This window comes from Gymnoscopelus microlampas (genome assembly GCF_963454915.1).
Source record: "Gymnoscopelus microlampas genome assembly, chromosome: 3".
Classification (NCBI taxonomy): Eukaryota; Metazoa; Chordata; class Actinopteri; order Myctophiformes; family Myctophidae; genus Gymnoscopelus; species Gymnoscopelus microlampas.
This window is the reverse complement of record NC_139940.1, coordinates 14,417,415-14,440,378: the sequence shown is the minus strand read 5'-3', so window position 1 is coordinate 14,440,378 and position 22,964 is coordinate 14,417,415. Positions and strand designations below refer to the sequence as shown.

General features: G+C 43.1%; 1 protein-coding gene across 1 annotated transcript; it reads right to left on the bottom strand.

Moving 5' to 3' along the window:
- Positions 1 to 740: 740 nt before the first annotated feature.
- iffo1b (intermediate filament family orphan 1b) lies at positions 741 to 21,927 on the bottom strand. The gene is made up of 9 exons (XM_084053650.1): positions 20,456 to 21,927; positions 16,403 to 16,463; positions 14,412 to 14,507; positions 13,603 to 13,743; positions 11,962 to 12,143; positions 11,405 to 11,525; positions 8,608 to 8,700; positions 8,166 to 8,296; positions 741 to 5,611 (listed from the first exon to the last, which is right to left on the bottom strand). The coding sequence occupies exons 1-9, from the start codon at positions 21,550 to 21,552 to the stop codon at positions 5,506 to 5,508; spliced, it is 2,028 nt and encodes a 675-aa protein (XP_083909776.1). The 5' UTR covers positions 21,553 to 21,927; the 3' UTR covers positions 741 to 5,505.
- Between the last annotated feature and the right edge of the window lie 1,037 nt (positions 21,928 to 22,964).

Below are 22,964 nucleotides of genomic sequence, written 5' to 3'. Positions count from 1 at the left end.
GCAAAGGTTGTCGGGAATGGACGAACCCGCGTACCCCCGTATTATAGCCTAGGTGCCGGGACCGCTAGGCCAGTGATCCAGGCCTCCATTTTCCTTTTAAATGATGTTCTTTTCCTGTCATGGAAAAAGAGATAAACAGAGCCTGTATTTCAGCCGGTAGTAGAACTCAGTAAATTCATACAAATATTTGTTCAGGTGAAGGGGTTAAGAAGCGGCCTGGGTTGTTTTGCAACCACAGGACCGCCAGATCAGAGGAAGAGACTGCTACTACAGTTTGCTAGCAGGCAAACTATACAGTACACAAGTACATTATGACCACTGACGAACAATTTATGTACTGAAAAGATACACTTCTGTATGCTACTGTGGAATTTTGTGTGAACTGTTTTCCCATACACAGTGATGTGATGTGATGTAATGTCTCTCCCCTCTGAAAAGCTTTTAAAAATAAAGTAAAAAGTTGGTCGCAAAAAAAGAAGTACATTTTAGTTAATAAACATGCGAGCCGCAGACTTCCTTTTCGCCCCTTTGCTATGGTTGAACTGTCGTGTGTGTGTGTGGGGGGGGGGGGGCTATGTTCATTTGTGTCCTGCGCATGTGGGGGTAGTGCGATACTATACAAACTAGTATGTCAAATAAGCAGTTACACAGATGACGGTATTGCTCAGCTGCATGTTTTATTCGTCCCGTCTCTTCGACACGACACACATCTCTGCAGTGAAGCTTTAGCCAAACCCGCTTTCATTTTGACATGTTCAGGGATGCTGTCCAGTCACCATGGGGTTGGGTAGTCACTAAACACATGGATGTACTGTACAGTAACCTGATTACATTAAGTTGCTAACTGTCATCAGTTACAGCTACTGTGAATAAGATAGGACTCAAATTACGGATACTTTCTTTTAAATATAATTTCTTGTTGGATTACTTATTGTTGAATTATGCATTGTTATTGTATTATAGATCATTTTTACAATGTTTGTCATGGCTGTAAGTGATGATAATAATACAAGTCACATCATAGTCTAAATTACATTACATTTCACATTCTCCTTGATATACTGATTTGTTGCAAAATAATCCAACAGTAACTGAAAGTAATCCAATCACTTTAATGAGCTTGAACATTCTAGTGAATTACATTACTAATTACAATTCTCAGCAGATAAGCAGTAACCTGTGACAGGTTAACTTTTAAAAGTAATCCTACCCAACCCTATACCAGTCACACACAACAAAGCAATATTCCACATTCTAAGCCAGGTCAAATGCCTTGAATGTTGTACTAAACTAAAAACAATATACACTTCAAACATTTTGAAAGAAGGTGTTGTCTTTTTTCAGTTGTGTGGAAAGTAAAAAGAAACAAAACAAAAAACAAACAAAAAACATCCATAATTTCATTTGTGTAAGATCATGTACACACCAACTTTAGTGTGCGACTGTGGAAGTACTTGTATTGCAGTCTTATTGCAGTCTATATACCCACAACCACATTATTTACGCACAATGTCAAAAGCCATCATAGTAATTTTGCTAAGCATTTGCATGTCAATTTTCTTTTTACATTTTAGAGCTGTTTTTAAAAAGACTTTACTTTGCAGCCACAGTATTACAGTACCCATGAAGAAATGACTCATTGAAAAAGAGTTACTATGATTTAAATGGATCCCGTTTTTAAGGCAATAATTGGAGCTCAAACACATTACATAACGGACACGAGTCCCAGACTATAACAATCATACTTTTGTATTCCTCACTTCATGTTGGACGGGCTTGCAAAGCAAAAAATCTTTTCAAAAAGCACTCACTTTATAGAACACCCAAAAACATACACACTGGCACATGCATACACAGAGACTCACTCTCTCAGTGCGTGAAAATAAAACTGAAAGGGAAACAGGGTGCACTGCATTTCTCACCCTCTTCCTACACCCTCCTCCAGTTCAGTCACAAGCAAAAGAGCAGCATCAGCAATTCCTGGCACCTGACATGCACGCCATTTTAAGTAAGCTTCAAAACCGCTGCCCTCGTTTCTGCACCTAACGCAGTTCATTTGATATGTGAGTAGTTCACCAAAAAATGACATATGTTCTATCAATTACACATCCCATGAAGCATTCAATTCATGGGAATTTATTAGTTTTTGTCGCATTCCTGAGCCAATAATTTGATGACTGGCGGAGTCTCCAGTTGGACATTAACATCTTTCCGCCGGTCATCAAATTATCGGCTCAGAATGCGACAAAAAATAAATCTCCATGAATTCAAGGCTTCATCAGGTGTGTAATTGATAGAAAATAAGTCATTTTTTGGGTGAACTACTACTTTAACGTGTTTATTTGCCCTGTCTCACATGTTGTTTTGAGTATTTCATCTGTTGTGAGTGTGGACTGTGATTTGTGCCCTGATTTGCAACCTCATATTTCCCATTTAGGATACACCAAGTTTTCAGCAATCAGGTCCTTTGTTTTCTACACTAATTAGACAAAGCACTGAAGTGGTAACAGCAGCTGAAGCAACAGTACTACAGTTCACCTGAGCCAACCACAAAGACAAAAACTAAATATGGACCAGCCTACACTGAGACATTGTTAAATAATAATGATCAAGTAGTTCTGATAAGGGTATTTCTCTCTTAGTTAAAATAATATCATACTAGCGGTAGCCTAGTAATGAGACAAGTTTGATGGTTAATTGATGTAAAGCATCTATAAGAATGTTAATGTAGTACGTAAAAATGAGGTATATGTATCATTCTCTCCCTGTGACATGAAAGAGATGAGGACATTCAAATATTGTAATAAATTCAAATATTGATAAACATTTAGACCATTTCTAACGGTTTCATTGTTACATTTTATACATGTATCAGTGCTGATTGTTTAGTATATGTTTTAGCTTTGCCCTCCCTTTATATGTGCAATCGTTCAGAAGCTCAAAAATAGGTGTAGTTACAGTATATACATCAAGCACCGTTGGTGAGATAGCTTTCGGCAGCACTATTTGTCACTGATTTTTACGTTTTTACAGCAATTGGTTAATTCAGACTGCTTGTGTTCATTCATTTTGGCACTCGGCTGCTAACATTGTCTTTTCATAGCCCTGTTTCATCTTCTCTTTCAGTTTGATTGTTTCATTTATCCATGGTATGCTCTAAATTCATCTTTGCCCAAACCTTCTGCCCTGCTCAGCCGCGGTGACAGGTAATGACAGTTGCCTGGTGCCTGCTGTCTTTCTACGTGTATATGGCTGAGAATAAAACAACTTAAATTCATACACAGCAAAATCCTGAGTGTTGAATTAACTCTTACGCCTACTAATAGACTTTTAAAAAACGAATGTCTAACACCCTCTCACATCTATGTGTCTAGTGCGGCCTTCAGTATGTTCACAGCAAAATACAGAGGCAATGCACCTATTGGTTGTTGACAACATTCACATCATTGAGCTTCACATGAGCAAGCGCCAACAAGACTAAAGACTTCTGATAATATTAAACATGTTTATCGTAACGCCAAGACGAGAAAGTCTGACTTAACCACATTAACACTAGCACCTCTATTTTGGGGCGAACATTCAGCGAAATTTGCAGATATACAAGCTCACAACGCAAGATTTGGTATCGAAGGAAGAAAGGAGGGGACCCAGTATAGACCCCAGTCAACTAAGTATATGGGGTTTAAGTGGTTAAGACGGCTTGGATTGAGTTTTATGACCACCTTACACCAAACGATTGAGACGGCCGAGCATCCATACGAGCACAATTGACCGTGTTCACGGGAGGGAAGCCGGGCGGGGAGGGCAAACAGTGAGGAGTAGGGTGGAGGCGCTATGTCCTGTCCTCCCCCTCAATGGCAGGTGAACTAGCAGGAGCAGCAGTGTCAAGACTACACAAAAATGTATGGGGAATTGGGGACATAACGACTGAATTGGGAGAAAAGGGGGCAAATATTTGTCTACTCTAAACTGAAAAGGGGGGGGGGGGGGGGGGGTCTGGCATTAGTTAAACGAACACTCAGGATTTGGCCGTGCGCAGCCCTTAAGGCTGACACTTTATCGTGTGTTTATCTGCCCCTGTGTCAGTGGCAGCAAGACACAGAGAACAGAGCAAGGCCCCAAAGCTGAACCCATCAGCTTCAAGAGAGTACCGGTACGTTATTTACACTATTCACACTGCGCTTGAGGGCAGACAAAGACACTATGGCTGCATTCCAAGCTGAAAACACCAGCACACTTCCCTCTTGATGCCCCACACACTCTGCCGTCCAATGTTTTATTCCCAATCATCACCTGGCTGGGACTTTGGCAGGCAAGCACCGTTACGTTGTATTTGGTACCAGGTGTTTTACCTGCTCAGGTTGAACTGACATCATGAATTAGGGGCCAGCGAATGTTGTTGTCACACTGGACTAAAGAAGGGCTTTCTTCTCACAATCATGTCTGATTGTGTTGATGATGTTTTTGAGAGGGAGGCGAGCGCGTTGCCTTTCTGAGATGCAACCCCAGAGTTCTGAATCACAAACAGAGCTAGCATATAACTGCTTTTGTGATTCTGTGTGCCTTTCATATTTTTGGTTGTGTATTTCTTTTTTTCCCCTTTTTTTCTACTATTTTTTTTCTATGTTTCCTATAATGAAGCACTGGACTGAAGCACTAAGTTTCGATACAATTATTGCTCAGGATCTGCCGTGTCTGGCTGACTGTGACAAGGCTAGACAGAAAGCTTGTTTTTAGATTTTTTGGTGTGATATAACAGAACAAGGCAGTAATGTGGTATTTAAATCATAACAACGTGATAGACTCAGATGTGCTAAGAAATCCCCTTCTATCAATCTCACCAGTACAGAATTGGAGTGGAAGTGGTGAAAACCACTGATATATATAAGCACTGTATGATAGTAGGACAAACACAGTGGTATGATGAAGCATCTAGCTCGAGTGCGAGCTGCGAGGTAACGTGTCTGTCTGTCACGTGTGTCGGCTGATTGGACCGTTTGTCCACATGCTATACAACCCAAAGGGTCAACACGACAGCAATCTATTATACCACACTGCCTCGTAAAAACAGTGGCCCATCACTCAAAGATATAATCCAACTACCAAAGTTTGCCAACATCAACATGATTCCTAACAGCAACTCACCCTCTTAGCTGCTATTGGTGGACACAACCTCGGCCTAGACATACACGCTGGCAAATGCAGCTGTAATAAGGCCTCGTCTCAAGCATGGGTACTGGGCAGTGACATTTGCATGAAATGATAGTAATAATAACAATAATAATAACACTAATGACGATGTGACCACAATTTCAACAGTATGCGTGAGGTCCTTCAAAAAAAAAGAATCAATCACACCCAGAGCCGTGGAAAGCCGAAAAACATGTAAACACATGTAAACATGGTGCTTATGATGCTGTAGTAAGGTGTATAGCGTCTATGTGATACTGTAGCTGGATGAAATGGGAGGAGGTGGTCCCTCTCCTATGGGATGGGAGGGTGGTGTCAGGATTTGGAGGAGCCAGAGGAGGACGGAGGAGGAGACGGAGAAGCGGAGGACTTCTCCCTCTCTCTCTCGCTGTCCTCACCGGGGCCAGGGACAGAAGAGTTACTGAGAGAGAGAGAGAGAGAGAGAGAGAGAGAGAGAGAGAGAGAGAGAAACAAGGAGAGGACAGAGAACAAGAGATTAACAAGGCAGGACAAAAAGGAATAGATATTACATTAAGTCACTCGTCTCACAGGCAGTGTGAGTTGAGTGAGGAGCAATGCCAGCACAGCAGCTGCAGGCTGCATACTAATCAAGGATGTGGTCATTACAGTATAGAGCGCTGTGTGCAGCTTGTGTCATTTTTCATGAGTCCCAGAAGAATGCTGGTAAAAGGAAGTGGTAGCAGCACAGAAAGCCTGTAGGCAGCCCAGCCACCTTGAAAAGTGACCGAAAGAGTCAAATGTTATTGTCAAAACCCTAAAACACATGGGTTCACAAAGGGGGCTCTATGGTGGCAAAAAGCCCTGAAAGGAAAGAAGGACAGCAGAAAGTGAAGCAGTGCTTCGTAACAGCACTAATGGCTGAATCAACCCCTGTGCAGCCACCGCCAAACAAGCAAGATCCCATCTCCCATCTTCCATGACTGGAAGATGGGAGAACCATCATACGTAATTTAGGCGGCTGGATTCAACAGGACACAAGAGAAATGGCGTGACAGTATGTCCACTTTTATGAAGAAGATACAGCTATATCAAGCTTGCTGTGTACGAGGGGAAACCATTCCGGTGGGAGCTGTAAGCATTTTCCCCTGCCGAGTGGGTCTAAGGGAGAAATGCGGCCACCACAGCCTGGCTGGAGTGGTGAAGATATACGGTAATGGGAAGAACGTTTACATTAATGGGGCCAATAAAACGCATATTGAGCTCAAATGGAAAAGATGGCCCATTCATAAAACAGCTTGAAAGATAACAGGCATAGCCAGAATGCTGGTCTGCAATCAGCGACTCTGAAAAATACCCACGCTGACTTGGTGAGGTAAAAAACTGAGTGGGATGAGAGAGAGCACAGCATGGAGAAGTCATTTAGGGTTCCATGGTCGTGTCTATAGTACTATAGGTCACAGTAAGGTGCTTTTAGGGTGCAAGCAGTGAAGGCAGGTGGTAGGAAGTCAAGTGAGTCTACTAGTACCAGCCTTACTAAGCCTTGGCTTCCGTAGTGGTTGTGGCTGTTAAACTACCCCGTGGGAGGATTTGGGGTAAAGGAAGTGGAAAGTAAAAGATAATAATAATATATACTGTGTGTATATATATAGATATATAAATCGATTAATAAAAATGATAAATAATATTCACGTCCAGTTAACACCGACAGCCACTGGAAACACGTGGGAAGGTATTTATGCCGACTTGATTTCTGCTTGGAAATATCATATTCTTTGGGGGAAATCAATAATGGTCCTGAGTGCCAAACCGCATATTAACAACAAAATGTTTCAGTACGTTTGTATACCATTATTATCATATTAACAGCACCATATGCACATTCACTCCGACAAAGAATAAACAGTTTGCACTTGTTTGGACACTGCAGGCACATACTGTAGCTCTTGTACACACATGCTACCATCCACGGTGATGACCGAAATGGTTAGATGACAACTACAAAATTACATCACTGAGCAGCGGTGATATAGCCTGGCTCCAACCCCTGAATCGCTTAGCCTCGCATTCAGATATCTAACCAGATATCTAACCGGCCCAATGGGAATCGGGACAACCAATCGCCAAAGAGTCCCACTTTGGCCACGCCCCCATCTCAGAAAACGGCTGCACTCAGAGGGCTCTCAGACTGAATAATGGAGTGAAACAAAATGAAAATTCAGGCTGAGTGTCTGGCTAGCGGTGATAAGCGGTCTCCTGGTAGCTCGTGCCAACTCTCCAACGTTTGTTGGTCTCTAAAGACAAATTGTGATTCATTCTTTCTGACCAGCGGTGAAAGCATTGGGAGCAGACGTGGGCTGAGGAGTTTATACAAATAATTTGTCCCCCTCTAATGACCATGCATAAACACAAACTGTCAAATAATACCAACACATCCTACCTCCGTGACAAAATATCCGAAACAAAAAAGTCTGAAATCCAGGTATTAAAATATACACGCAAGATACAAGGTACATCTAGCATACATTAATTCCATCAGATTACTGAGTGGGGGAGGGGAATCGCCTCAGTTTGGTTGGCAGTAAAATTGGTATGAAAGGTGTCTTATCAATAAGGAACCTTTGGCGGATGAGTCATAGGAAGAAAGTTCTGACTTCGGATTAATTTTGGAGCACGTAGGAGGCTTTCAGTCTTTTGTGCCGCTAAGCTGTATAATGATGCACACAATGGCCACTCTGCTCGTTCAATAAACTAATTATTAGCTCGGAAGTAACAACAGTTAATTACAGTAAGGACACTATCTGACATGGTTAATGTGTGCGCTCGTATTATTTATTTTTGTCCTGCATTATGCATGCACTGTTGAGGGTGTATATTGTTGTATATTTTGTTCATTATTGATGGTGTTTCTTTTGATGTGTGATGTATTTTACCCTGCTGTATCTACAGTACTTTTTTCCTGCCCTGTAACTGAATCTTAAGCTGCTGCGCTGCCTTTGGGTATATTTGTGCTGTACCTGTCTCCACTCTGTGTGATGAGTCTCCTGCAGGTCTCCATCTGAACATCCAGTCCTCTCTTCATGGAACACATCTCCATGTACTCATGCAGGTGACGGTTCATGTCACTCTTGGCTGTAGCCAAGTCAAACTGGGGGGAGACCACAGCCACATCAACATTGTAATCACAATCATAATCCTCATAGTCTCTTCCAGCACATGGCTACGTACTGAAATACATGCAGGTAGTGTACGTACACACAAACTCACATCAAGGCAAACAATCACGGATAGACACTCAACACACAAATGCACACTCGATCATGCTCTCTGTCCGTCTCTCTCTCACGCACGCACGCACGCACACTCACACAGATCTATCTATCTATTGGTCAATCCATAGATAAATAGATACAATAGATAGATAGATATGAGAGAGACAGAGATGTATGAAAACCTCACCTCGATCTGGTCAATGGTGGCCTGGTATTCCATCTCTCTGGACTTGAACAGACATTCTGTGTCATTAATCACTTGCTCCAGACAGTCCTCCTGCTGGAGAGAAACGACACAGCAAGGACAATTTGGTACAATGAAGACAGTGGGTTTCAATGAGAAGTACATATCGTCGCTGTTGAGCTTGTAGATCAGATATTTTTGCTAATTTTGTGTGACACTGCAGCATGACAAAGTAGGGCATATATTTACAAAAAATAAACATAAAAAGTTGAAATGTAGAGATATGAGGTTTCTGCCCGACAGCCACAATATCAAAAGATAACAAATGTTAACCACTTAAAGGATAAGAGGTTTGGGTTGTGTAGTTGTGTAGTATGATCCTCACTGACTTACATTGTATGGTAAAACAGCTCTCAAAGTCAATCTTATAGCACATAAACGAACGCAAACAAAGTTGATGACTTCCTGATGATTTTGCTATTTTTATTAAGAAGAAAACCCAGACCGGATCTTCAAATAGCAAAATCAGCAGGAAGTTCACATTTCTTATTAAAAAGACAAACAGTACTGGGTTTGGTGATGTTCTATATTGTCTGAATCAACTTTGCTTGTGTTTGTTTACTTGCCAAAAGAGTGACTTTGAGAGCTGTTACCGTACAATGTAAGTCAATGAGGAGCATATTTTGAATGATCAATTTCTAATCAATGGAGCAATTCTTTTTTATTTCTTGTCCACCTTTGGAGTTTCAAAATAGCAGACCTACAAGCTCTCGTTGATCTGCTATTTTTAGAAACGTTTAGAAGATTTCGGCCTATAATAACCTACCCGAAATATACATGTGAGAATGTCCGACTTTGCGGTTGGAAGTAGTACAGAGGCATGATATAGAGTTCAACCAGACGGTCTATTTATTCACCAAACCAACAAATATAGCTCAATCTTTGTTACCAATTGGCATGGTGGTGTCTAGCTTTCCACCCCTCTTTTTTATCTGCGAACTGGCAGCCTTTTTATACCAGCTGCAGCTAATGAGCCTGGACTGCTCCATTCCAAGGGGTGTATTATAAATCTAAAACATTATAAATACATGAATACCTATACAGTTAATCCACATACAAATATATTACAAACTCTTAAGAACTACAACAATCATACTACAACATAAATATCAATAGCAAAAGCACAGTACAACCCCCCATTGACCTCCTGACTATGGTCCAGCCCAATCTACTGAAACACACCAGGTACTGTTAAGCATTCAATCAAACTCAACAATAAAACCTCACAACATACATATTGCACTCTATATTGCACTAAGGTGAACTGTGCAAATTAGTGAAAGTGCCAATGTGCTGTGCAAATATCAGTCAATAAATAAGGGTTATAGCAAATATAAGTAACAGAGGACCTCTCTCTTATAATACACCAGGTTGAAAATGGTAAAGGGGCCACACACCACGTGAATATGGCTAAATCAATAGATTAGTTATGCATGTTTCACCACTTACTTTATACTTCATCATACAATGGTGTCACACAACAAAAATAGCCAATCTAGAAGCTCACAACGCACTGCATCCCGATGCGTTGTGGGCTTGCCTTGTAGATCTGCTATTTTTGCTCAATTCTGGATTTTTTTTAAAACATTTTGTCATTTTTTGAAAATGATCGCCTATAATGACATGCCCAAAATATGGAAGTGAGGTTGAAAGTGGTTAATGACCACTTGAGCCTTCTTCAGAGCACGTCTCACCTGTCTAAATTATGGCATGTGATATTATTTTGAGCATGAACTGAACAACAAATGCCATTACCTTTACAAATTACTTTATTGCCAAATAAAAATATATTAAATATATTAGAGCTTCTTCCCACATGGAGAATGATAAAGCAGTAGCATATAGACACATAAACACAACATGTGTTTGTGTGGAAAGCATCCAGTGATACGACACCAAATAACAAATGTATGACTCTTAAAACATAGCAGACATTATTCGATAATCTAATCGAATTACACTGACTAATGCGTCTTCATCTGTGTCTCTCAAGGGGACAGTGGAGGCTCAAATGGCACACAGTGGCTGACTGAAACCAAATACCTGCATGAATTTATCAGTATCAGTGCCTGATGAAGACTGTATCTGAGTGCAGGTGTACATGTGTGTGTATGCAAGCCTTTTTAACTGTACTGTACGTGTGTGCGAGTGTGTGTGTGCGTACATACATGCTAAACGTGCTTTTTAAGAGCCCTGCACAGAAGCGCAGTGAAGGTCATTAGACCTGTACTGATAAATACTGGACAGACAACCCCACTAGATGCCATTAGCTCACCATACCAACCCATGACAACAACACTTCTAAAGCACTGGAAGGTGACCACACAATGCTATAATTCAGTGGTTCTCAACCTGTGGGCTGGGGCCCACTGGTGGGCCGTGAATATATTGCAAGTGGGCCCCCAATTAATTGTGAAAACACTAAGATTTTATGGATTTTAGGATATATTCTATGATATCCTACCTAAAAACATAAAAACATTTAATAGAAAGCTGAAGAGCTGAGAACCGCTGAGAAGTAGGACTTGAACACACTTGCTTGTGTGAACTGTATGTATCACCGTTTTATTTCACAGAATTAGAAGGTCAAATGACCGATGGTTTGCATTAAAACTCAGTGTTTTGAATGTTTGGTTGCTGTTTGTAGTATTTCCCAGAATTACAAAAAAGATATGTTTGAGATGTTTCATTTCATTCACGATGCCTAATGTGGCTGAACACAACCGAGGTGGCAACGTACCTCTCCTGGCTTGGGGTCAGGGGGTAGAGTGCATCCTGGGAAGTCCTCCCACAGGAGCAGGGTCTCCTCTGTCTCCTCCCATGCCAGACTGTCACAATCATCGTCAAACTCGCACTCCCTCCTGTGAGATATACACACACACACACACACACACACACACACACACACACACACACACACACACACACACACAAACAAACGAGGGGTGTGAATATCAATACATTTGAGTATCACAATATTATATTTTGTGATACTCCATCCTCAAAAACACTGTATCAATTTCTAATTAATTAAAAACTGTTCTGATTTTAAAAGTTTTCATACTCAGATTTTGTGAATAATGGTGTGTTCTTTATAATATGACCGTTTTTTAATCAAGATACATAGCTTTGTGTACATTATTACAATATATTGCAATATACTGAATCACATGTATTGTGATATGTATCGTATCGCCAAATTCTTGAATACACAGCTCAGAAAATCAGGATCACACATGGAAAATACAAACATATCTCACTGAGAAACACTATAATTATGAACTTTAGGCCACTCACAGGTGGTTCAGCATCCTCTGCATCTCTTCATTGATCTGGTTGGCAGAGGAGCTGCCCTCTTCTTTGGCTCCGCCTCCGTCACTCTCGGATGTGCTGACTTGCTCCTCCCCCTCGCTCCCATTAAAGGACGTAGGGTTTTGTTTCCGGGAGCGACTGTTGAGCGATGACTGTGTGTTGGGAACCTGAGAATAGAGGAGGAGGCTGATTCAGCATAGAGACGACACTATTACAAGCGTGTGTTCACAGATCTGCAACTATTACTCCAATGTGCCTGGCTGACGTTTCACTTGCTAGCTAGTGAAACACAAGAACTGGGCTGCACCATTGCTGATGAAAGTGGGTTACTGGGTTGTACAATGTCCTGGTATTCAGCCCTTTTGCAATGGTGAGTAGACAAGGGCACGGTGCAAAACAGCTGATCAAATATGATTTGTTTTAATTCATTGTCAATTACAGAATTGTGAATTGCTCTACTTGAGAGCCAGTCAAGCAAAACACTCTTCCACCAACAAACCCATAGGGAGTCCAGCTGCTTAGTTGTAGAATGCATCCAGGAATAGAAACACCCTCTAGAGACTATAGTTGCTGTCTACAGTTGGCTTCTTCAATGCAGCTGGATGCTGATTTTCAGCATTATTTCCATTTGGGCTGCTGGAAATACTTCTTGCACCATTGATAGAATGTATATATCCAAGGCCCCAAATGCCAGTGGTCGGCTTCACCACTCAGGAATGACAGAAACCCTGCAGCACGCCTGTATGCAGCTTGGCCAATCACAAGTCATGTTTTTGCACAACAGCCTGTCACAGCGCAGCAATTTACGCGTAGGTTCAAGATGGCGACATCCTTTAATGCACCAAACAATTACAGTGCAAAGGTTGCAACTTTGCAAAGTAATAAACTGGTCCCTGGTGGATTCCCAGTTGTGTTCTGTGCTGTAATTTCTCATGCAAGGTACTATATAGGATCTGGTACAGCGCTCAGGTCCTGGACCTGGTGAGACGAAGGAGGAGCCCGGCCAGGAGGCAAACCACAGAGCCTAGTCCCTCCACGTGCCAGAGCCTCCCCTGAGTTCCGGCAGAGTAGTTCTGGAGAAGCGGACTGATTGGCCCTGTCTTTCCCTATAGGACTGACCGTGGGTGCTACTGGGACGTAAGTCGGGGCTTGATCAACCCTGGCTGGGTCACCTGGGCGAGGGTGTATGTTGTATGTTGCGAGACCCGAAACACACTATGACCCCAGGCTACAACACTGATGATGCGTCCCAGTTGCATCCATGTGATGTATTTCTGTATTATTACGTCAAAGGAAATTACAAGGAAAGGCAAGTTTATTTGTATTGTTTATTTGTATAGTGAATGCGGGGCCACCCTAGTGTAGCGTTTTAGAGCACCCGCCTTTCGTGTGGATGGTCGTGGGTTCGAACTCTGCCTGGGGTTGCATGCAGTCGCAACGCCAAATCAAATGGGTTCAGATCTGAGCCAAGTCTCCTGAGCCTGTCCTGGACGGGGGTCTTCAGACGTAAAAGCGGATGATGATTTGTATAGTGAATGCACAAAGGCGATTCAAAATTCTTTACATAAGGCATAACAAATTATTTAAAAGCATACAGTATGAAGGTGAACATGGTACTGTAGCTACCTGGTACATCTGGATGACGTCTTCACAGTTCCTCTGCTGGGCCACGTCACAGAGACGAGCCGTGATGTCGATGCGACGGCAGATGTCCATGTCTACTTTCATAGCCTTCTCCTGGATCTTACTGTCCAGCTCTGACAGGTTCTAGAAGGAGGTGGGGGGAGAGAGTGGAGAGTGGAGAGAGAAGAGGCACATGAACTTGGACTACACAACTACTGGTGTTCAACAGAAATGTAATTGACAAAATGAGCAATAGTCAAGACAATGCTTCACAGTATGCCTCATATGTTTCCTATTTAAGTTTATGTATATGCTTCCTATTTAATGTTCCTTTACCATTGAACCCTTCCTACAGTATACATGGTAGATATAGTATATGTCTATAATAGGCCCTGTTTTTATTCCCCTCTATACCAAATATTTTCGACAAAAATAGCCAATCTACAAGCTCACAATGGAGCACATTGTGATGCCTTGAGTGTTAGCTAACCAGATCCTTAGCTGTTCATACTGTACTTACAGTATGAAAGAATAAACTGATTCTGATTCTGTGCTTTCCACAAATTGCTCTCCTCTCCTCTCCTCTGTTGTGTGTCCATAGCTTGTCTGTGCAGTGTGCACCAAAACAATAAAGGTGGTGGGACAAAATGGCAGTTTCTTTCTCCCCTCTCCTTCCATCATGCAGTGTTGACTGTCTCAGGATTTATGGACAAGTAGTATTTGATAAAACAGATGTGCAATTGGTCTCATGACGGTCACAGCTGCACTCTGGTGGACGGTGGCTCCACAGGGTTACAGTATGTTGGACTCACGTTGCTCATGAGGCCTTTGAAGACAACCAGCTCTCCTTTGAGCTGCTGCACCCTGACAGCCAGCTCATCCTGACAACCCTCGCTCTCCTGCAAGTCCTGTAAACACACACAAACACATCAATGTAATGGGGAACAGAGGTGTGGTTACTGTGGAAACATCACACCTACAACACAAACACCCACACATACTTTCTTTAACTCACAAGCGCACGCGCGCGCACACACACACACACACACACACACACACACACACACACACACACACACACACACACACACACACACACACACACACACACACACACACACACACACACACACACACACACACACACACACCATCCTGAATAGATAATGCATGATTTATACTTGGTTGCGGCGCACCACACCTTTTCTGTGTGAGACACTGGCATGCAACTAAGTATAGATCTGGCAAACCTCTCCTGAGGATCTTTACACATGATTACTCTATTTGACAGATCACTGTTTATTTTGCTCTCTGCTGCACTACACAGGAGTCCACCAGGCATCAGTTTGCTGCATGTGGTCCCCTGTTGATACCAACCTGCTGCAAAAGTGGGTCACGCACCGCACATTACTGGCAGTCATACACACATAGCACACACACACACATGCATACGCGCGCGAGCAATCACGCAAGCATGCATGCACACAAATTCCTGGCACTGCAAGTCTACAAGTACACGCACACTGTGATGCCCCACATTACAGTCTGGTCTAGTCACACACACACGCACACACACACACACAGATGCACCATGCAGGTACTCTTGCCTACACACACATACACCACATACACCACACTCACGCACGCACGCACGCACGCACGCACGCAAGCACGCACACACGCACAAACATACATACACAAAAACACACAAACACAGCTATAGGAATTCTAAGAAATCTGAAACAGTGTGATCACAACAGGAAATACTAAAATGGTAATCCTTTTGAGATGAAGTCATATTTACTGACAGCAAGTGGCATGCTCCTATCAAAATGTTATCTTTAAGGTCAGTCCGGTTGTGACGTTAGGCAGTTAAGCTATTGCAGGAATTGGATAATTGCAGTAAACAACTCATACCCCCCCCCCCAAGAAAACGACTTATGACAAGTACTTAGTGCTTGCCAATACAGAGTCCCATCTAAACCAAAAAGCTATTTAGCAATACACTGATGTATATAACCTACTGTATTTGTAGGCTGTCTCATTTGTTTTGTTTAAAATCAATATCATAACAAACATATACGGAGCACCTTTCACTGCTATGCCTATTGATAGGCCATAGAGACAAGTGCGATGCCATCATTAGGTTAGCTAACAGTCTTAGGTTAAGCGCAGTATATGCAATTAAATTAGGCTCCCTTCACACCCAGGAACTGAGTCAGTGAGAAAGTGTACAAGCTGTCAACCATTGAGTCCTCAGACACAGCAGCCTAGCTACACATATTGCACTGCTGGCCTGCCAGCCTGGACAGCCCTATGGATGAGAGGCTCTCAGGTCAGACAGCTAGGGCTGTCACAATCATGACATTTCACTCGACGATCAATCACGTATATTTGTTTGCCGTTAAGGCTTTGTAAACAAACATTGCACAGGGCAGATATGACAAACAACTTAAAATATATTAAGAAATGACTGTATTTAATAATTTCATACTTTCTGAATATTTAAAACTTTGTGGAAATAGACAATCTACAGTACAAGCTGTGAGCTTGTATATCGCTAAACAGCAAGCTAGATAGGCTTCATAGGAGGAAGTGGGACTTCTGCTTTATTTTCTGTGGATTTTCAGCACTTCAGATGAACAGGCCTCAAGCATTTGTAAATTGTGTGGGCCAACAGCCTGTCTCGGGAGACTAATGAGAGGGGTCAACCTACACATTCTGCACTGCTGATCTGCCACCCCGGACAGCCCTGTGGGTGCACTCATACACACACTGTAATTTTTCTTGTACGCATACACACCTCCTGTAGGTCTGTCATCTTCTGCTGTAGATCCACCCTCATGGTGTATTCCACCTCCCATCTAGCAGAACAGAGACAGACAAGGAAAACGCAGTGATACTTTAAATCAATCTAAACATGAGTAAAGTTAGACATAAAGGATCAGTGGAATGAGTCAGCGTTTTCTCTAACATTATAATTTAACTATTACCAAGATCATAACAAGCCTTGTGATCGATCATTGCATGGCAATATGAGCAGCTATTAGTGAGTACTGAGTAGTAGTAGTGTGTGTGTGTGTGTGTGTGTGCGTGTGCGTGTGCGTGTGCGTGTGCGTGTGCGTGCGTGCGTGCGTGCGTGCGTGTGTGTGTGTGTGTGTGTGTACACGTGCACATGTGATTGATTGAGTGACTGACTGCTCGTGTGACAAACTGTGTTTTCTGCCTAACAGCTCCTGAATTGCACTTTGTTTAAAAGCCTATGAGATGGCCATGTTAGAGCCATCCATGACAGCAAACTGGGTGTGACTCTATCCAACAACAACACACAGGCCCGTGCGGAGCCGTGCTCACTGCGGAGAACTAGTACAGTACAACCTCTTATATGATTGCCGTTTTAAAATGCAGAATGCTGCGGCACAGCCCGGGGACTATGGGAAAGCAGGGGAAAACTGAACCCAAAAGGAACTGATGTACAGAGCAGAGAGAGAGAGAGAGAGAGAGAGAGAGAGAGAGAGAGAGAGAGAAAGAAAAAGGAGTGTTGTCATGGAGAAGCTTGGTGGTGGTGTGATGGGGTAAGGTGAGAGAAGTGAGAGGGGGAAAGAGGAGAAGAACCCCTCCTGCAAGCCAACCCACGCTTTACTGTAGCAGCTATCACAGCCTGCAGCCTGGTGCTGCATTGCAGATACTGTGTGGATCGTAGAGAGGAGACTTACGCAGTGGAACCAAGGAGAGAGAGAGCGAGAGAGAGGGGGGGGGGGGTGGTAGAGTACGTGTAGGTTTGTGTGCGCATGTACATGTGAGATACACAGCATGACAGGGGCTCGGGGGGGGTGTGTGCGCGCATGTGGAGGGGGGGGTGGGCGTGTATTCATGTGGGCATACGTGAGTGTGGGCATGTGAGCAAGAGTAGGAGGGGGGTGGGGTAGCGTGTAGGACAAGGAGTCAGGGGAGGGACCGATGCTGACGGCAGAGCAAGGTGGGGAGAGATTCTCCTGGCCAGAGAAAAGACATGACTGCGCAGGAAAAGAAGGGGGAGGAGGGGGGGGGGGGGCAGAGGGAGGAGAGAAGAGGGGTGGGGGTTAAGTGGTCCTTGTGTGAACAATCACTTTGTCAAAAGCAGGAGGGGTAGGGGGTTTCAGCAGGGTAGGGTACAGAAAAGTGAATCCAAGAATCACTGCAAGCTTTTGAGGAAAATTATACTTGCGTGTGTTTTGTGCCCCTAAGGCTTTGGCCTGAGGTGCATGGACTACTGTAATTTTATTTCTCAAGACATTATTCAAGAAAAAGGCTCCTGGGAGCAATAACAGAGATTCCTCTGTTAATCACATGAACCCTAGCATCCCTATGCTGGGGTGAACATTAGCAGATATACAAGCTCACAACGCGTCGCTTGTAGATCGGCTATTTTTGGCAAAGAGATTTAGTGTAGAGGAGAAAAGGAGGGGATCTAATATAGACCCCTGGGGTCAAATAAGTATAAAGAATGTGTTTAAACTGGCAATTGAGAGACATTTTTGACTGAGAAGACCATCAGATATACAGATGTATAGTGGAGTTTAGCATTGACCTAGTTCAGGTGGGATAGCCTTAACTCAGGAGATAACTTTTTGATTTAGTTTTTGGGGCAAAACGTTTTACAAGCTCCTTGAGGTTTTGTGTGACCTGCACAAATTCCACCATTGTTTTTCTGACAGGACACCAGCCCTATTCATTTCTAATGGGAAATGACAGTTTTCCTGTTTCGTAATGTTCCTGCTCACAGTCCTGAGACAGGCTCATTATGTAAAGATGGACAACCTGGAAACAATGGCAAGCGCAGCTTCATTCAGGCCTTATTTATACTCTGTTGTACAATGGTGTCGTGCACACCAAAGATACCCAATCTACAAACTCACAACGTGTCGCGATGTGGCGTTGTGAGTTTGTAGATGCTCACGTCACCATCAAATGAACTATAAATTAAAGCATTCTGTTGAGCAAGACATAAACAGATTAGCAGATTTTGTGAAACATTATCTCACCTAACTAAAATGAAATGTGCATTTTGCATATCTGTTGTTGTACTGATGTTTATTATTGTTGTCTATTATTGTTGCTGTACTGCCTCCCTACCCAGTTTGAATTCATTGTTTGTCATATGTTATATATACATGTGTTGTATGTAATAAAATATATAATTAAAATGTATGTATGTAATAAAACATACATACATACACATACATACATACATACATACATACATACATACATACAGAGTTCATCGCTCTAAAATAACTGATAAGCTGCTTACTTACTCATAGAGCCCCTTGTTCTAAAAAACACAATTGAAATTCCTAATCACAGTTAATTGGTCAGCCATTCACAGTCTGTCTCTGTAAATTATTGTATCAAAGTCTTTTACAGAATGGATCCTCTAGTAGCAACCGATTGATTATGCATTGATTATTGATTGATTGATTTAGGAACACAATGGAAACAACAAGTCCCCAGGACTTTCTTGTATTATCCTTTTAGCCCAAATGTCTGACTGTACCTCGTGCTGTTTACATTTCTGTCTAATAAAGTATTCAATCAATCAATCAATAAACATCATGACCTGATGACCCCCCACCCCCATAGCATGTAATAGATTTCAGTCTGTCTACATGAAGAGGCAGGCTATTCCACGTTTTCACCCTGTTCCCTTCTTCATAAAGGGCCCACTGTCCTGTTGTCAGGAACACTGCTCTGACCAATGCATGCTCGCTCAATTACACATAATAGAGAGGAATTCAATGATGGCCACTCTGTGCCGTGGGGCAGAAGGGCCAGCGATTATTTCAGGCCATGAATAATACTTGTGGGAGGAACTTTAATTCCATCAGATTCTTGACACACTTTACAAGACAATACCTGTTTGTAGGCTGTTAGCGATTTCATGTAAGGAAACCCCCTGTATGCCGTATCATGAACTGTGATGAGGTCCTTTGCCCCATATGGTATCAACCTGAATTCCAAACCAGAATTATTCTCTACTACAGTCTCCACCAGGATTAATGTTGTGCTTCTTTTGGTAAACATGAATGCTCTGTCCTTGCATCTTGACTGTTTTCTTCAAGCATCATGGCTGCTTTTAATTCTACCACAGTGAACTTACAAATACTGTACGACAGTAGTTGTGTTTTACACTCCATTCTATTCCATTCTCTTGGTTGACCCAGGAGGGCTGGTCTTAAAATATCCCTAATGTGTTGACCTTTATTCTCCTTTTATATTTAGCACACAGGGAGTGATCATGTTTGATACATGTCCAGCAATGCCATCTGTCGCTGTGGTCAGACGACCCTGACGTGAATGCAGCGGACAGGGTCAGAGTTGGCGGTGATGGATGAAGGAGCTTTCTGCTGACTCTACTTCTATAGGAGACAGCTGCTCTCATCACAGGTTTATGGCCTCACTCACTCCTCCAAAGTGGAGGATAATGCAACCACTTTGGGTTTTACGTATAGGCCTATTCAGCTGCCTTGACCATAACTTATGGAACGTATGGTCAGGCTTTGTTCATCTTTATGCACAGACATGCCTGTAGCTGGTGTGCAGATGTACAGTAGTACCGACGTACCGTTAAAGTTCCACTTTAACAATTCATCAAGAGAAATTGTTGCCAATAAGTTTCATTTTCTAGCAACACTGCAAGTCAGCTCAAGACAGTTATTGTGACACTGAGTTGTGTGATGTTAGTTTTGTGTTGCATTATTAACTTTTAAATGTTCATGTTGTCTGCAGTATTAATGAAGGACATATTTTGCAAGATAAAGGCATGAAATGTAATTTCTACAGCAGAGATGGCTGTATAATAATACATGTTATTTACCTGCGTTTATACTCATCTCTTTCCCGCTTCACTTTAGCCAGGACGTTGTACAAGGCTCTGATCTCTGGAGTAATGGTGTCAATCTGGACCCCAACTCCGTCCGGATGCTGCCAGGACACACCGGGGCTGGTCACGTGCTCCACGCCGGTACCAAACTTGCGGGTGTGGTTGTAGGACCAAATGGTACCTGGAAGGAACCGCGGGGGAGGATTGGTTGATGTTCCTGGGCCTGGAAGGAACCGTGGGGGAGGATTGTTTGATGTTCCTGGGCCAGAACCGGTGCTGGAGAAGGTTTTGGAGCCACTGGGGGAATCCACATTAGGAGTCGACAGGCTGATGGTGATTGTTGGGTTCGCTCTGGGGTTCGGTTCGGTTGGGTTCGAAGCAGGATTTTCATTCCTGATTCCGGGAGAGAGTACATGTGTTGATGTGAGCGGAGGCGTGAAGAGCGTGGTGGGCCTCCTGGCAGAGTTGTTTGTGTTGTGGAACGGCAGGGAACCAGGCCTGAGCGGGATCGTGCCCACGAACCCGGTCTGCACACCTGTTTCCTGCGTGTTCTTGCTTTCACCACATCTCCCTTCACAGCCTTTATTGGCGTCGAGCGCCTGTTGCAGCTGTTTCTCCAGGATCTTATTCCTCCGCTCCAGCTCGTGCACCTTGGCCAGGAAGCATCGGAACCTCAGGTTGAGCGTCTTGAGGACGCTGATGTTGGACCCCAGGTCGTTTCTGAGGGCCATCGCCGCAGGGGGTGGGGGTGGTGGCAGCGCGCGGTGCAGGTGGAGGTGGTGGCCGTAGATGTTGTGATGGAGGTAAGGAGATGATGCTTGTTGTTGTGAGGAGGGCGCGGTGAACTCGAGCGCAGGCAGATCGTGGCCCAGAAGGCCCACCTGTCCCTGCTGGTGGTCGCCCAGCAGAAAGGACGCGTGGTCCGCCGGTCCACCGAAGACGACGTCTGGCAGGAGGCCGGACGGAGAGTCCGGGTGGCTGGATGATGCTGTGTTTTGATGCTGATGCTGCTGATGATGGAGAAGCGCGTTGCCTCCCAACAAAGGATTCATGCTATGGTATGGAAAACTAAAGCGCTGCAGATCTGGCATGAACACGGACGGGGATTAACTGGCTTGTTACAGTTGAATATACAGTGACTGGGTTGAATGATATTTAGCTCAAAAAAGCCTACCGAGATAGACTGTGCGCGCAAGGTCTGCGATTGTCCGATGATGTAAGCGTTTCTAATTGAGAATCTTAAAGCTGTCCGGTCTAAACATAGGCTGGATCAGTCCTCTCGCCCTCGACTTAGCGGTTCCAGCGACAACAAAACATAGGAAAACGTACTAAACTAAATAATAAATACGTCAAAAGGACAAATCCGATATATCTTAGCGCGAAAAAAAACGTTTCGTCAAATAAATGTAATTAGTTTAAAGACAAGCGGGTGCGGAGCTCTAATGAATAAAAGTGGGATCAGTCAAGTTCCCTTTCCAGCAATAAGATGATGTGACCGCAGCAAGTGCTGCGGGATTTGGATAAGGAGAGGGTTACCGTAAATACTCTACTAGAGGAGCTGCGCTCCATTCACTTTTCTCCTTCCATTGGTTGAAAGAAAACAAAGAAAAAACTAAATCAATAACATATATATATATATATATATATATATATATATATATATATATATATATATATATATATATATATTTATTGGTGATAGTTGGTTTGTTATGTTATGTTGGCATTTTGGAAAAAGCAAGAAAGACTCAATTAAATCTTATAGTTGACACAGTAGTACAGAATAGCCTATTTGATGTATGTCTCTTTCTGCAGTTGCATAGGCCATATACTTATTTTAGGAAACATTTGATATTATGTTGAATACCTATTATTGTAGGCTATTGTTCGTATTGTTATTTCTTCCTTCTCTCAGTTTCTGTCTATATGTCATTCTCTCTCTCCATCTGTGATGTGTCCAGGTGGTGGTGGGTGGCACATGGGTGGCATCTTCATATGTCTCAGGTCAAGTCCATCATGCCTCTGTTGGTCTGTTGTCTCCCACTCACACCTAAAACAGTGATTAGACTTCTGTTCCTTGCGGTGGACATTTTCAGCCTCCCCTTCTCTCCATTGGGCAGCAGGAGCACCATCTCCTTCCTTCGTTACTTCTCCCTCCCTACATTATTCTTCCTTTTCTTCCCAAAGTTCACCACAGAGGAGCCTCCAGCTCTGACTATGGGAGAGGCTGATGCTCCCTTTGTGTGCCTAGCAAAAATGAGAGAGAGAGAGAGAGAGAGAGAGAGAGAGAGAGAGAGAGAGAGAGAGAGAGAGAGAATCCACTGGATGTTGACTGAGCAGTACATACACTGCAGACTTTAACTCAGTGTCACTTCAACTATGAGAGTGTAAAAATTGCCCTGTTACACTCTGGCATTTTGTGTATTCTCTTTTATACAGCAAAAGAAAAACAGCTCCATATTCAACACTTAACACGGACTCACAACTGGGATGAGCTCCGCTG